The following is a 15,154-nucleotide window of genomic DNA, read 5'->3' on the forward strand; positions in this document are numbered from 1 at the left end:
AATAAGTCCCGAGGTTTATGTGCCAGTTGGCATCGTTTAATTGGATTAAATATGGGCGGCACCGAACCCGTGCAGATGAGTCAGCACCCCGACGAGGCAGATCTTTGCATGCTAACAAGCCATCAAATGCTTGAAGCAACTAACTAGGTAATAACTCGTTTGCATTGGCCTCAGCGCGTGGCTTTTAACCTTTCTGAGCCACAATGCAGTTGCAGAGCAGAGACGAGCAAACCGACAACCGATTGAGACTCGTTCCGCAGGATGCCCTCACACATGGCAATCGAAGGAAATTCAATTGATAAATTAACTGCAATCGTTCATCTTGTTGTTTCCCCTTGAAAGCCATTCAACCGCTTCACTTATCGCAGATCGATTGGGGTTGGAATTTCACTAAACCCCAAATAGGATCAAAGGTAATTAGTGTCGTTTAACTCAAATTCAAATGAGACGCACGTTCCTCTTAATGAGCATTAATAACAACAATAACTGTCAGTCGGTCGAGCTGTGAGATCGGTCAACGGTTTTTGCATTCGAAATTCATTAATCATCTTTGGCAGGCTATTGATTTGGGCAGTCAGCCCATTCATAATATCGCTGTAGCTCCAATAACCCATCAACTCCAGAACGCCCCCACCACACGCCAGACAAGGTTTGCCATAGGCTGGGGAATTGAACTCTTGACATGTCTGAACCTTGCAAATATAAACCTGATCATGGTAAGGAAGTGAATAATGATTTGATATTGTGAATCACAAAGGTCGTAGAACCTTAAGAAACTGATCATTGATTACTCACTTAACGATGGATCGACTCGAGGAATGTACATAAAAGTCTGTAAATATGTAGAATGTACATATATATATTTGTATTTATTTTCTAATAAAACTGCAACAACAGGTTAGCTTTTATCTCTCTCTCTCCCTGCCAGTCTCTGCTTGGGATCTGTAAATCTGGAATTGTGGCTGGGTTTTAAATTATTCGCTGGAGATAAATAAGGAGAGACTGCCCCTGGGCAATGCGTAATTTGGTGTTTTGCATGCAATTAATTAATTTCACAAAATGTTCGCTTGCCTGTTCCTGCCTGCACCTCTCCACCGCTTCTCCCACGCTGCGACCTTCGTCCTTCCAATTTACTCGTAAATTGCACACAACTTAGTTGCCAGCAGACGGCGCCTAAAGTAAATTAATTTTAACGACAATTCTGCGGTCAAAAACCACGCGGATAAAGCACAACACCAAGGGGGAACTAGCGATTTCTGTGGATTCCATTGCCATGATGTCATCAGACTTGCGAGGGAGCAATTGTGAAATATAAATACATATATAAATATACATTTCTCTTTTTCACACTTGTCAGGCTGGAAATTTATTTATATGCGATTTTTCCATTTTTATATAATTTTATTGAATGCATTTGCTTTGATTTTTGGTCAAGCGACAAGAGAGAGATGTAAAAATTGAAGCGACAGTGCAAAACATTAATGTTTATTTTATTTAGCACCTTTAGATTTTGCAATCAGTAATTTTGGGAGTGGAGGAGCTTTGAACTCGATTGCGTTCCCACTTCCACTCCCAGTCCCATGTCCAGGTGTCGGCTTCAAGTTGCCACAAATCAGATCACGAATCCCACACCGAAGATTCCACATATTCAACACGTATCCAATTACGCCTCATTGTGACTGGTAATTTGTTTCATTGTTTTGGCCTGGACACTGCTCCAATTGCAGTTTGTCATGTCGCCTGTTTTTTTATATTTTTTTGGGGTTGTGTTTGCCTGGGGTCCTACAGCTAAATGGCGCTTTGTAAATGAATTCGTTGGGCGAAACAAATGCCGGCAATTAATGGCACAAATCGTTTGTGTTTAATGGTATCGATTAAAATGTGAATGCGCCGAGTGCTACCAAAAGCGATCCATCTACGAGTCGGTGGCTGAACTGGCTTCAGCGCATGCAACAATATTTATAGACATTCCATTTTGATTTACGTGTTTAGCCCCTCAGAGACTGCACTAATTAAATCCAAAAAGAGCGCAAATGATAATTAAGCAAATCTTTGGCAAGCGAAAAGTTGTGAACAAATCAAATCTAAATAAAAAGAGGGGAGAGGAGTCGCAAACCGAGTGAAAACCCACGCAAAAATCGGCGGGGCTAATTTATGGACAGCAATACAATGCCAGCCTATAAAGATTTCATTTGTTTTTGCTCGAAATGCTAAAGGCTGTCTGTCCAAAAGGCCCGATCCGACTCATAGGGGGTGAAAATACGCGTAAATCATATGTGGGGAACGGGAACGAGAGAGGGAGCTGGAACAATGCTGTCATTATAATCCAATTAAATTCCACTGCAACCGTCCGAGCTTGGCCAAGGGATTAAGGGTTTAAACAATCGATAGGAACCGAAGAGTGCACACAACTGGCAGCGAATAGGAATGGCAAAAGAAGCGGCATCGATCGCATGCTTGATAAGAGCTGTTCAGCAGAGAGGTGCGGAGCGGAGAGAGAGAGCGAAAGAAAGACAAAGAAGCAAACAAAGGTGCAGTGAGAAACAGCTGTTAGCTGACAACATTGGAAGTGAGAGAAATGCTCGGGAATGCTTGGGAATGGGTTACGGGAAACCGTTGTTTTTGTTTCATACATTTCATTTCATTTAATTTCATTCGCAATGCTGCACAGCACTCGATGATATGAGAACGCCCTCCAAAAAAAAAACAAAAAAAAAGGCAGAAACTTTTGTCGGTTGAGATAAATTTTAGTTCAACTGCGATATCGGGAAGGGGATTGTTCCAGAAGGGTGCGTATTACTCATGTTCCACTCTGGATGTACGCGCGGCTTAATCTTCATTTCTCTTCATTTCTCTTCAGGCACGCGAAGCGCAAACGACTTCGGAAGCAGAGCTTTGCACATTCCATATCCGGATATAATGGGCGTCGGAACTAAGTTCTGGCTGACTGTCGTGGGAACAGCGATTTGCCTAGTCGGAAGCATGACTGGCGAGATGCTGCAGTGCTTCCAGTGCAATGAGGCGGATCAGACGTGCGGATCACCGCAGAAGCCGCTCGGGCGCATTGGCGAGTGCCCCCACTCGACCATGTGCTCGAAAACAGTGTTAACCATGAGCCTGCTGGAGGGACACCAGTGGATCAAGACGATGCGGGGATGTGCCCAGCAGCTGAACACCACACACGTCTTCGTGAACAAGGCGTGGGTGGAGAAGTCTGTCGTGGAGGAGCCGTACCAAGAGGGCTGCATCGAGAAGGAGGTGAACCCCGGCAACTCCATTCTCCTCTGCCACTGCCGCGGACACTTGTGCAACGCATCGAGCAGTCTGATGGCAACTGATGGCCGACTGCTGCCGCTGATCCTCTTGGGCCTCATCTGGTACTGGAGCTATAGGAAACAGCACTTGTGATCGATCGCCTGCTAGTCGGAGGCACTTTTTGGGGAGTGCCCGTGCCCGTGACCGTGCCCGTAACCGTGCCCGGGATGATGCTTCCTGCTCTCTAAGCCGACTCAAATTGTGTGAAATTAGTTTTAAGCAGATTAAAGATTTATGTGCGACACTTTCCGACTCGTCAATGAAATAAAGCACACTCAGAACTCGTTCTGACATTGGATATGGATCGTAAATACTTGAATTGACCGGAGCTTAAGCAGTCCAAGCCGATCCTACCTGGCCGTGTGATGTTTTGTGATATGAAATGAAATGAAATGAAACCCCAGTGACGCATCCCGTCAGAAGAAAGTGCGAGATTTGGACAGAATGTGATCACAAGGTCAATGCCAAAGCTGGCCCGTAAATAAATATAGTCTATATGTGTGTGTGTTCATTTTTTGTTATAATAAAATAACACCAGCAGCTCCCTGCGGTGTGAAGATCTGATCTGATATCTGATTGCAAAAACTCTTAGCATGCAAATCAAGTGCCAGCCGCCCGAGCATCACAAATCGAACTTGTAATTGATTAAAAAGTCATTTTATTTAAATATTTATTAAGTATTTGTGACTTTTATGAACGCTATAGTCCCCATATAGATATCGCCAGAGCCCAAAGCCAGCCGAAATGATTCAAAATATGATTCGAAAACAATAACAGCACGCGCCGTGATTCACACAACAAATTTGTTGCTGCTTTGGTTTGTCTCTGGCCGGGTCTGGTCTGGTCTGGCCTGGTACCATATCATCTCTGCTGGTCTGGGTTCAGCGTACGACCTTTGGAGTGCAGTGACTGTGACGCAGCATCGATGCTTGGCACTTGGTACTTGGCTTGCCGTGTCCCAAACTGTTGCGTTTTAATCACAGTTTATGTTTATGGTCGTTATTAATTGGCTTAAGTCCGCTGACAATCATTCTCCGCCTCAGCTGCTTCCATTTACATCTACATATGTACAGATGTGTGTTTAATCTTGGTTATCTTGGATCCATCTCTAGACTCCGAAACCGTTAAGGACAAATTCCAAGCCGTTCCCCGAGCTGTCACTGCCGCTGGTGGCTGGCTGGCGGTGTCAACGTTTGCTACAAACAATTAAAATCATTTTTGTCAACATTTTTCTTCTGCCGGTTCAAACTGCTGAGTCTTATTCCGATTCCGATTCCGGTTATACATATGTATGTATATGTATGCTGTGAGAGACCCAGCCCCAGTCGCATTCCCATCCTCATCTCCACCTCGAAATCTCCATCTCCAGCGTCTTCAATATTAATGCATTTCGCGTTGTGGCAGGCGCGCGCATTGTCTGAATGGTTTTTTATTTATTTTTATTTTTACTTATCTTTTTGTGCGTTTTTGTTTCTTGGCTGTATTTCCGCTGGTGCGTAATTTATGATTTCATTACGGCACTTTTATGGCGCTTCCGAGTGCCTCCAGGTAGTTGAGACAAGTTTGAATGGATCTCCTTCGATGCCGGCAATGTTGTCATCGGTTGCCAGAGCTAGTTAACGCTGGACACCAGCTGAGAAATTAACGGGCGTCAGAGCATGGAAGGGAATAAACGCCAGACCCTAACTATGCCTTTTAGAACCTTTTCCAGGAAAACTTGCACATTGTAGATATCCTCGAGCCAGCGGAGACTGCCACCAGAGCTAACTTTTGACTGTGTTCATGAATCTCAGACGAATTCCTTCACAGTCTATCCCTTTCATATATGTACAATGGACTCTGTTTTTCCCCCACGTCCTTGACACGAAACAGTATTTTCCCTTCATTGTGCTTTGGCTATGACCAATCAAAACAAAATTTAAATGAATGTTTTATTTTTCAAGAGTCGTTATCTGGCCTGCTGACTTTATGACGTCTGCTGGCCTGGCCTGAACTTTACCTTCGATTATAATTATCAGCAACTGAAGCGATTTCCAAAATTGTTTCGCTCTCATTGTTCGCCAGAATTTCGATGACAGTTCTCAGTGGAATCATGGGAATTTCTGCAACAGAAGCCAAGTAAACAGCGTGTCATCCGCCTGAGATGTCCTAAGATGCAGAAATATCTTTATAGTTCAAGTTTAAGGGGTCGCTGAACTGCGAGGAGATTGCCATTTGCCAAATTATACAAATTGTTTAATTGATTATAAATATAATTACATTGATATGCCATATAAATTATTGCCTCAGTTGCCAATCCAATGAGAGCAGCATCTAAGCTGCATTCCAAAGAAAGGAACGAGTGAGAGGTGGAGACGCACAGGAGACAAGAGAAGAGAGCGACGACGCACGTCACTGTCGAAAAACGAAAAGGGAGAAGCAGGCGAGGAGGAGGAGGAGAGAGAGAAAGAGAGGGCGCGTGAAGGAACGAGAGAGGTGGGTGCCATAGTTGTTGTTCTTGTGGCTTATCGAATTGAACTGAGGTGAACCGATACACACACACACACGAAGTAGCAGCAGCGCTGCACACACACACACAAATACTCTCGCACGCGGATGCTGCTGCTGCTGCTCATGCTGCTGCTGCGGAGTCTGAGAATTTTAGGAGCGTCGCGTCGATGATCGTGCGCCGAAAGCGCTCTGCCACCGGCACATCTCTATATAAGTGGAGCGTACTTGATCGAACTCCAAACATTCCTGTTGCAGTCGCCCTCAGAGAAGGATTACCAGCGAGAGAAAACCAACAAGCCCGAGGATAATACCCCACAGGATATCAACTATAATCTAAGCCAAGCAAACATGTTCACCCAATCCATGCTGAGATTCTCCGCTGTGTTGGTCGTGGTAAGTAGTCCAGTGCCAAGATCCTGCCCAAAGTGCCCAAAGTGTCGCCCAGTGTCGCCGTATACGTGTATCTCCGCCTCCGTCACGTTGCCAGCGCGAGTTCAATTAGCAGCAAAATGAATACTAAATACGTATTCATTTAATTACCTCGTGCCGACTCGATTCGGAGCAACTTTTTGGCACAGGCGCCGCTGAATCATTAGATCCGGAGTGCATTCAACCCGTACCCGCATTGGGGGCCACTTCCTGTCACTGTTTTAATTGCAAATCTAATTGCAAAATCTAATCCACTCCCGCAGGCTCTCATTGCTGTCTGCCACACCAGTCCCGTTCCCGTCCCCGTCCCAGACGAGGACTACAATGGCAAGTATACGGTTTCAGGGCAAAATTCTAACGCCGGCAAGTACAGGTCACTGGATGACGGACGGTACCATCCCAGTTCCCAGAATGAAGGTATTTCGTGATCCAACTCTACTAACGCGCCTACCACGCCCACTGACTGCATGCGGTTGCTGTTGCCGCCCACTAACCCGCCAGCAAAAAGAGAGTCCCGCAAGCAAGTCCGATCTGGCCCAGCTGCTACTCGTACTAACACACACACACACACACACATGTGGAATCAAAGCACACTCTTAGTTATACGAATAATCCGTTGACTCTCTAACCAAGTTCAAGCTCAAGGTTGGTCTGGCCTTTGAAAAATGTTTGCAAACTGCAAAGCCAATTCGGAATATCTCTGATAATATCTTGAGCTGAGCTTCCACACTAACCAGAGTACACTCTGCCTCACTTAAACATGATATTAAACATTTAATTTCTTATAGGCCGCAGTGGTGCAGTGGATAGTTTAGGTAAATCATTGTAAATCGATTACAAGAGAAGGGAAGAAGTCATTCCTCCAGTTCTCCATTCATACACACACACAAATCGAAACTCATTTGCAGATTAGGAATGAAAGATGACCTTTGGCTTGTCTAAAGTTTAACCCAAAAACTAAATCACTTTCAGTCCTAACTGCACCCATCCATTGTACAAACGAGAAACTAACGAAAGTTGTAAATATCTCAAGGCAGATATACATTTTGTTCGTTCCAAAAGTTACCCTCAAATCACTCACACAGACCAGAGCTTCTCCCATACACGACATACTAATCATTGAACTCTGTTGCCACCACCCAAAGGTCGTTACCAACACATGCCACAGCCCTACACTCATGTGACGGATCACCGCGAACTGGGAGCTTACCATCACGTGCCCTATCCCTACGACGGTGGCTATGGGCCCTATGCCGGGCTCAATAATCCCTACGTCCACGATGCCAGGCCCTACAAGTAAGTTGTAGCAGCAATTAATAATTGTTAGTAGTATTTACGGAATGAAATTGCTTCGTTTGCAGCCACGATTTGTACACAGTAAGTAATGCCGAGTTCCAAGTGCCAGAAATCCGCTTGGAGTACGGCTTCCCCGATCATGAACCGCAAATCGCAACACAAACCCATCTGCAACCGAGCATCCAGCACTAAAGAAATCCCCCCAGCAATCCGGCACAGCCCCACCTGTTCCGCCACCCTCCCCGCTTTCATAACCAAACAAAATGATTTACGAACGATTTCGGCTCTGCAAACTAAACCAATCCAAAACCATAACGCGCTACATGAAAACTCCATAAGGTATCCTGCATGATCCAATCCGAATCCCCCACTCCAAAATGCATGCAACCCACGCACACACAACCACACACACCCACACACACACACCCAATGAGCAAAATGAAACCAACACCCACACCGCACCACCCACTCACAGTCCACGACGACAACAACGACCAAGAAGCCGACTACAACCACGAAGCGGACAACAACCAGCACCACCACGACCACGACCACGCCGAGGAACATCCTCTTCAACTACGATGATGAGGGTCGCCACAAGATTCTGCACCAGGAAGAGATCCGCAAGAAGGACAAATACGATCATGCGTAAGTCTCCCGACCATCCTCCAAGCTCCATCCAAGCTAACGCACCAGTTTCCCCGCCTAAACAGTTTCCTGACCGAGAACGGCATCTACGGCGAGGAGCAGGCCAAGCTCCATCACACCGGCGGCACTCACGCCAAGGGTTACTACGAGTACACCGGCGATGATGGCAAGCTGTACCGCGTCAACTACGCCTCCAACGATGGTGGCTTCATGCCCGAGGGCGATCACATTCCCACTCCTCCGCCCATTCCGGAGGCCATTGCGCGCGCCCTCAAGTACGTGGAGGAGCAGCACAAGGCCAATGGCGGAGCCCAGTTCGATCATCGTGGCTTCCGCATCAACCACATGACCAAGGACATCAAAGCCCAAATCAAGTCCATGCATCTGGAGCGCATGCCCAAGGAGCTGGGCGACCAGATCCGTATGCTCCAGCACGAGGTCGAGCTGGCCGAGGAGGAGGAGCGCGAGGAGGAGCGTGCCGAGCAGGAGAGGCTGGAGCGCCAACGACTGGCCCAGTAGGCCTGCTCCCAGACTCTGCCTCATCAACAGCCACAAGGTCCCTCTACCTCTCACTCCCCCCACCCATCCGAACAGTCCTAGTCCAACCACCCACACCCACACCCCACCATTCCCTTGCATTTGCCGAGTAAATATCGGGCAAACCCTATAACAAGCCATCAAAAACCCAGGAAAAAATCCACAAAAAAAGGAAAAGGAAAAGGAACAGGAAGGAGACGAATGGAGGAATCGCATTGTAGTCGTATATATATAGTCCGCTCCTATGTTATTTCGTATTTATTTATCTGTCCAACTCAATATGACGACGGTACGTTGCTAAGCATAAGATAATTAATTATTTTTTGTTATTTTATATATCAAAATAAACCCAACTAAATATCTGTTACGAAGAAGCAAGCATTTCCAATGGCAGCTCACTGTGCGGAGCCCTTGAGTTGAACGAATGTTTTATTATTCTCAATCAAAGGCCGCAACGCACTTGATAATGAAACTGTCTTGACATTTGGGCAAATTATACGAATATTCCACATTTTGTACACACAATGTACGGGCTCCGTTTAAAATTAATGGGTTTGTTGCTCTCCTCTCCGAAAGGCGAGACAAAAACAAGTCTCCGTCTAAGTAGTCGCTCCGAGCACCCCGCGTACATTTGCTATTCACATTTCCGATAAGCGACAGTTGACCCATTTTTGTCTACAGCTTGAGCCGGGATAGCCCTCAAGAATGTTTTGCATAGTTCTACAACAATTTCTCAAAAGAAATAAAATCTAAATCTAAAAATCGGCAGTAAATTGGTTTTCCCTTGAATATAATTTTGAGTTTACTAATTATTTCTCAATTGTTTCCAGAACAATGCTCCGCATATCCAGTATTCGCCAAGCAGTAGCCTTCTAAGACTAACCAGTTCTTCAGGAATAATCTTAAGTGGGCATAAATAAGGTAATCTTGTTAATTTGCTTAAGGATAGCTGCATATAAATTATATTATTGGATTGTACTCGTTTAATATTTAGCTGTAAACATTTACTTACAAATGTATGTACATATATTCATTGACCCTTCTAATTTGGCTATAGGCGCCTCGGACATAGAGAGACTCGTTGTGAAATCGGAGACACTGGGAACACAAACAGGAAAGAATTAGTGAACAAAACGGTAACGAGCTTCAGAGAGAGTGAATAAAACTCTCTCGATTGCTGACTCGAAAACGGAACGGTTGAACGTTTTTGATGCCCACATAAAATACTTACAGTAGGCATAAATTATTCACACGACTTTGAAGATATATTGTTTCAATACACTTGTAATTAAATTCGTAGATAAAAAATCAAAAATCACAGCACACCTTTGTGCTGAACACTAAATTGAAAGAGCTTTTGTGTCGTCATGGCATTAAGTAGAGCCACTAAGCTTAGTTGTTTGCTTAGTGGTAGAGCTTAAATGGTTAAACAGATTCAATCGAAAGATGGCAAAATGGCGTTCGTCACTTGACCACAGAAGACTTGAAGCATTACTCAATACGAGTATAAACGTGTTTACCTTTCGATGATAATTAATTTTTCATAGAAATATCATCATAGGGTGATGGTGCCTATCAGTTAACGCACATTTTTGATCACTTTTCGCTTGTTATATTGACAAAAAATACTTTAATACTTTTTAATATTATATGTTTTTATTAGGAATTTCATTTTATTTCACTCAAGTAACTAGAAATAGGAAGAAGTATGGCATCAATGCTTCGTATGTACCACATTGGCTGCGGCTGGCTGGCTGGCATAAAAGGCAGAGTTAACGCCATCGTCTGGAAGAGAAATAAATCACTGTAGTGGCTAGAACTGGGATTATCACACTTGGTTTACTAACAGGTGATCACTGGACGGAAGCCATTGGCATCGGCCACGTACTTGACTCCCACACGCAGACCCTCGGGGGAGATGTAGGAGTAGGCACCCTCCACCTGTTCCTCCTGCTCCTGGTTGCCTATGTTGACGGGCACACCGCGCTCCTCGGCGTGGATGCCGTTCTCCGTCTCGTAGTTGTAGACGTAGGAGCCGGTGCCGTAGTTGGCCTCCTGGGACTGGGCCACAACGCGTGCCTGGGCGTTGGCAATGTAGGGATTGTACTTCTTGTAGAAGCCGTCGTAGTAGCGACGCAGGTTGTACAGATCGCGGTTCTTGTAGTACAGGTCCCTGTAGTAGGGGTTCCTCAGGTAAGGATTGTATTGCCTCTGCCCCTCGCAGGCGATCGCGTCCAGAGCCAGTACGAAGAGGCACGCCAACTGCAAACACATGAAGTAACTTTGGATTAGAACACACCACTTCCTCACTGCGAGTTCACTGTGATTTACCAGTTTAAGAGACATTTTCGAGGGCAACTCTCAACGCTGATCTACGCGACAGAACTGTAACAGTTTCGCCGATCCACGGATCGTTTTATAACCAACTTTGGAGACCAACTTAGCATAAGCATCAAATTTCGGTCTGCAGTCCGCGCTCATCGCTAATTTTTCGAGCGGAGAGTTGTGTCAATTTCCGTTTAGAATTTAGATTGCTTTTTAGTATAATTTGGCGACTGTATAAATAATTAAATCGCTGCCAAAAATGCTTCAAAACGGTTAGCAAGGCAAAGCGAATAAAAATTTCTACAACACACAGTTGGGGGGCGTTAAGTGTTTGCCTAACGATATGAACATTTGTATGCAAAAATTATATATTCAGTAGTGAAATTGGAGAAGCCACTGAATAAACTAGCATTCAATAAAGATATTTCCTTTATTTAAAATAAAAGAATCCTTTGTGAAATAATTGCCCAACACTTAACCGAACAATTAGGCCATTAATTATTCAATCGACAATTGTGTTTACGTTTTCCTTCCTTGGCGGGTATAAAACCAACGATTGATGGACACCACACACCAGTTTAGAGTTACAAACCTTTCAAAACGCTTGAAGTGGAAAGGCAGCACAACAAAAAGATGAAAGAGAAGCAACGTGAGTTTCAGGACTTCACCTTCCTGGCAGACAATGTCGTGAAAATTATTTGTGAACTTTGATTTGCTGGCCATCATGGCAGATGGCGTCTTTCCGGCGCGGCTCAGCTTCAGCTCGGACACTCCCATTGGCTATGCTGTGGCCTATACCTTGTACTTTACCTACAGCCAATTCATAATCAATCAATCTGGATGATGTGTGGCTCCAGCCAGATCTGCATGCACTTTGCATATCTGGCCAAGCAGTTGGCCGCTTACCGTCCAAGTCGGGAACGAGACCGAGAGGACTGCCAGTTCTTGGCCAGCTTTGTGCAGAAACATCAGCTGATCCTCAGGTGGGAGGAGCTCACCATAAAGTGGATATTTAATAGCTAACCTAATGCTTCGCCAAAGACTGCACCATGAGCTGGATCGGCATTCAATCTGCCAGTCAGCTCTGCTGCATGCCCTTCTACTCTGTTATCTGGGGTCTGAACTCAGAGGGAGTCTCCTACATGGCGCTCTTCTCCAGCATTGCCGCCCAGTTCTATATGGTCAGCTCCTATGGGCAGCGGCTCATCGATTTGGTACGAAGTGTCCACACATAATCTCGCTTATGATTAACCCAACTACTTCCCCCTCCCAGAGTGTCAGCAAATCCATGGCTGCCTGTTGTCAGAAGTGGTATGATGGCTCCATACGCTACCAGAAGGACCTTCTCCTTATTTTGGCACGCGCCCAGCGCCCAGCGGAGATATCGGCAAGGGGCATTATCATTATATCCCTCGACACCTTGAAGACCGTGAGTTAATTTGACTTCTTAATTGCATTTATTATTCATAATTCGACAGTTGATGAGCATCACCTATCGATTCTTTGCGGTTATGCGACAAACTGTGGGAAAGTGATCGGACACGGACGACTTTTGGCCAGATTGCAGAGGTTCTTCAGTAGAAAAGAATATTTTAATTTGTGTTTTAATAATTTTAAATGATTCCATAGCTGCAGTTTCGACTGGGCTTTCCCACCTCAACTCGATTCAGTCAAATTTAATTTATGATTTGCATCAGAAATTGAGGTGAATAAAGCATGAATGGGGTGGCTGAGACACGACCCCATGAATGAATATGAATGAAGTTGAAGTTGGAGTTTGAGAAGATACATTGTATGTGCATGGAGTGCAGAGTAGTGAGGGGCATGCTGGCAGGGGGGAAGGGGAATCATCTCCATTGCATCGTCGGCCTTCACATTTCGCGTGCGATTTGACAGCAGTCAACAAGTGCAACAATAGCTACACTGTGCAGCCAAAGTCACGTGCCAGACCTAAGGCTGGAATAGATATAAATTCTAGACTTTGTTTATTAATTTGAAGCCGAGGGAATGGCTCATTTGATAGGCTTAAATTAGCATACGAAAGACCGCAGAGACCCGTACAAATTGAGATCAGTAAGCAATCAGAATTTGACACCCAAAGGTCCAAACAAACTCCGTTTCCATTCAAAACGAAACACCAACCGGACCCATGACTGTCCAAACTTTGTTCAGTCTGAGACTTTATGGTTCCACAGCTGGAGGAGTCTTGTGGCTCGGGCGGAATGCGTTGAACAGATTAGCCCCAAGCTCAGACAAAAGATCTTTATTGGCTGCTTTACATAAACGAGCCGTTGAATATTGCCATCCAATTAATTTGCTCGAGTTTATTTGGCTTCAGTCTTTAAATATTCACTCCGGAATTATAGCAGCTCCCAATTCGTTTCATCTATCGGAAGATAACAGCCAAAACTCGTTAACTGAGGGCCTAATAAATGTCTGCACAATGGATTTATCGTGTAAAACAAACTAAATAATGGTTTCGTGTAGATCGGCTCGTGGCAAATGAATTACGAACTTTCGATTAAGATGTGGGTTTTTGTAGATTGATCTCTGGAAATTCTTTGATTCCATTCTTAATGATAGTTACTGAGGCAGAGCAAAAGTTCTTTAGCTTCACTTGACATATGGAAACTTGGGAGTTGCTAGAAGCGATTTTTGCATTAATTAACGATGATTCGTAATCGACGACGCCCACGTGCTGCGGATCGATCCCTCTGCCATTTAAGATCGCTGACAATTTGCATAAATCACATTAATGCGAAGACTATGAACTGTGCCCAAAGATACCACCATACCCAGACGGATTAGCATCGATATCAGCATAAAATGCAATTGCATTGTCGTCGTCATGGGGCTCATGCCAATGCTGGATGGTTCTGCAAGGTCAGATGGTGATTCAGCCCCGACAGAGCTCCAGTTACAAGTTCAGCTTCCCTGACCACGCCAGACAAAGGCGAACCAGTTTACGCTGCTAAAGCGGAGCAAAGTTACTCAAGTGCATCCTTGACCATGAAATGGGCAGCGCCAACGCGTAACCAGTGCCCCATCCAAGCTGCGAGACCCAAGCTCCGATCTCCGCGTAATACCCTAAGCGGTGCAGTAGCTGATTTCTCGACATGACCAGAACCACTGACATTTAAACACCGCAACTGGTTCGACGTCTGCATCGGTGCAGCGTCTCCAGCCATTGAGTGCTACTGCTGCTGCAGCTTCAGCTATGCGCAATTATTTATTTATGCCTTCATTGACATTAGCATTAGCCGTTGCAATGTGTGCCAGGCCAGGCCACACCAGGCCAGACCAGACCAGACCGAAGACCATGCCAAAGGCGGCTCTAGCTTCTTACGCAACAGCTAAATCAACGCGCAACTGCAACTCGGGTGGGTCAGAGCCGATCCCTTCATACTCTGGCTGGGATCTGTGAGAGATATTCGACTTTTATGCCAGACCCAGATTAGTTCCTCTCAGTTGATGCCATTTATTGGTTTGTGGTGAATGCTGGAATCCTTTCCGTGACGGGTGTTGAGTGCACCAACTAACGCATTATACCCTGCTCTTCGCTGGGTATCCAATTGCAGACGAGACGCTGTGCAAACATCTTTAAAACAAATTACATTGCGCTGTGCGCCATAAAGAACCCGGCGCGGCGCGACCTTCAGAGTGGACAGCGGTCGAGAACAGGTTGAAGAAAAGTACCAGAACCAGAACCAGACGGCACGGCACGGCAGGCGGCAACTGACATTTTGTGGCACGTAATCAGAGAAGCGGAGTCATGCGTAATACATATTTCAAGGTTCTTGCCCCATCAAATTTTCACACACAAACACCAAATCCCGCGACTCGCAACGGAAACCCAAACGATGCTAAATTAAATATTTGTATATTAAAAAGTAGAACAATAAATATTATAATTATTACAGCCGAATGTCTTCATAATTACGGCCAACAGCAAACGCGGAGGAAAACAATCAACAGGCAGCCGAGACTTGGACTTCCACTACGAATCGAAACTTAGCTGAAAACCAGCTTGAATTTTCGGTTGCCAAAGACAATAGCAAAACAATACAATGGCAATAGCAATAGCAATGGCAATACGATGCTCACAATCTTTGGG

At 45.2% G+C, this 15,154-nt stretch overlaps 4 protein-coding genes across 5 annotated transcripts; 3 read left to right on the forward strand and 1 right to left on the reverse strand.

Moving 5' to 3' along the window:
- The first annotated feature begins 2,850 nt into the window (after window positions 1–2,850).
- Window positions 2,851–3,569, forward strand: LOC117890187. Its single transcript, XM_034794893.1, has one exon. It carries the CDS (start codon window positions 2,920–2,922, stop codon window positions 3,406–3,408), a length of 489 nt encoding a protein of 162 aa, XP_034650784.1. The 5' UTR covers window positions 2,851–2,919; the 3' UTR covers window positions 3,409–3,569.
- Window positions 3,570–5,977: 2,408 nt separating this feature from the next.
- On the forward strand, window positions 5,978–8,863 carry LOC117891316 (larval cuticle protein LCP-30). 2 transcript variants are annotated; one of them, XM_034796729.1, is made up of 7 exons: window positions 5,978–6,198; window positions 6,498–6,651; window positions 7,023–7,049; window positions 7,380–7,530; window positions 7,596–7,611; window positions 8,006–8,178; window positions 8,244–8,863. In XM_034796729.1, exons 1-7 carry the CDS (start codon window positions 6,154–6,156, stop codon window positions 8,695–8,697), a joined length of 1,020 nt encoding a protein of 339 aa, XP_034652620.1. In that variant the 5' UTR covers window positions 5,978–6,153; the 3' UTR covers window positions 8,698–8,863. The 2 variants fall into 2 exon arrangements, with proteins under 2 accessions (XP_034652620.1, XP_034652619.1); XM_034796728.1 differs by lacking the exon at window positions 7,023–7,049 and having other exon boundaries at window positions 6,041–6,198.
- A 1,514-nt stretch (window positions 8,864–10,377) lies between these two features.
- On the reverse strand, window positions 10,378–11,104 carry LOC117890683 (larval cuticle protein LCP-22). Its single transcript, XM_034795666.1, has 3 exons — window positions 11,047–11,104; window positions 10,563–10,977; window positions 10,378–10,500 (listed from the first exon to the last, which is right to left on the reverse strand). Exons 1-3 carry the CDS (start codon window positions 11,059–11,061, stop codon window positions 10,430–10,432), a joined length of 501 nt encoding a protein of 166 aa, XP_034651557.1. The 5' UTR covers window positions 11,062–11,104; the 3' UTR covers window positions 10,378–10,429.
- Window positions 11,105–11,764: 660 nt separating this feature from the next.
- On the forward strand, window positions 11,765–12,575 carry LOC117892635 (odorant receptor 49a). The gene is given in 5 exon segments (XM_034798987.1): window positions 11,765–11,870; window positions 11,873–12,044; window positions 12,095–12,254; window positions 12,314–12,469; window positions 12,519–12,575. Coding segments are annotated over 5 exon segments (651 nt in total).
- The last annotated feature ends 2,579 nt before the right edge of the window (window positions 12,576–15,154 follow it).

Source organism: Drosophila subobscura, chromosome E, assembly GCF_008121235.1.
Source record: "Drosophila subobscura isolate 14011-0131.10 chromosome E, UCBerk_Dsub_1.0, whole genome shotgun sequence".
Taxonomy (NCBI): Eukaryota; Metazoa; Arthropoda; class Insecta; order Diptera; family Drosophilidae; genus Drosophila; species Drosophila subobscura.

Excerpts from the sequence above, each read along its gene's own strand:
- LOC117890683 (XM_034795666.1), bottom strand. Across the intron at positions 10,501-10,562 it reads CTTCCGTCCAGTGATCACCT|ACGATGGCGTTAACTCTGCC; the intron begins GTTAGTAAACCA and ends TTTCTCTTCCAG.
- LOC117891316 (XM_034796729.1), top strand. The coding sequence starts at position 6,154 with ATGTTCACCCAATCCATGCTGAGATTCTCCGCTGTGTTGGTCGTG. Across the intron at positions 6,652-7,022 it reads TCCCAGTTCCCAGAATGAAG|GCCGCAGTGGTGCAGTGGAT; the intron begins GTATTTCGTGAT and ends AATTTCTTATAG. Across the intron at positions 8,179-8,243 it reads AAGGACAAATACGATCATGC|TTTCCTGACCGAGAACGGCA; the intron begins GTAAGTCTCCCG and ends CCGCCTAAACAG.
- LOC117890187 (XM_034794893.1), top strand. The coding sequence starts at position 2,920 with ATGGGCGTCGGAACTAAGTTCTGGCTGACTGTCGTGGGAACAGCGATT.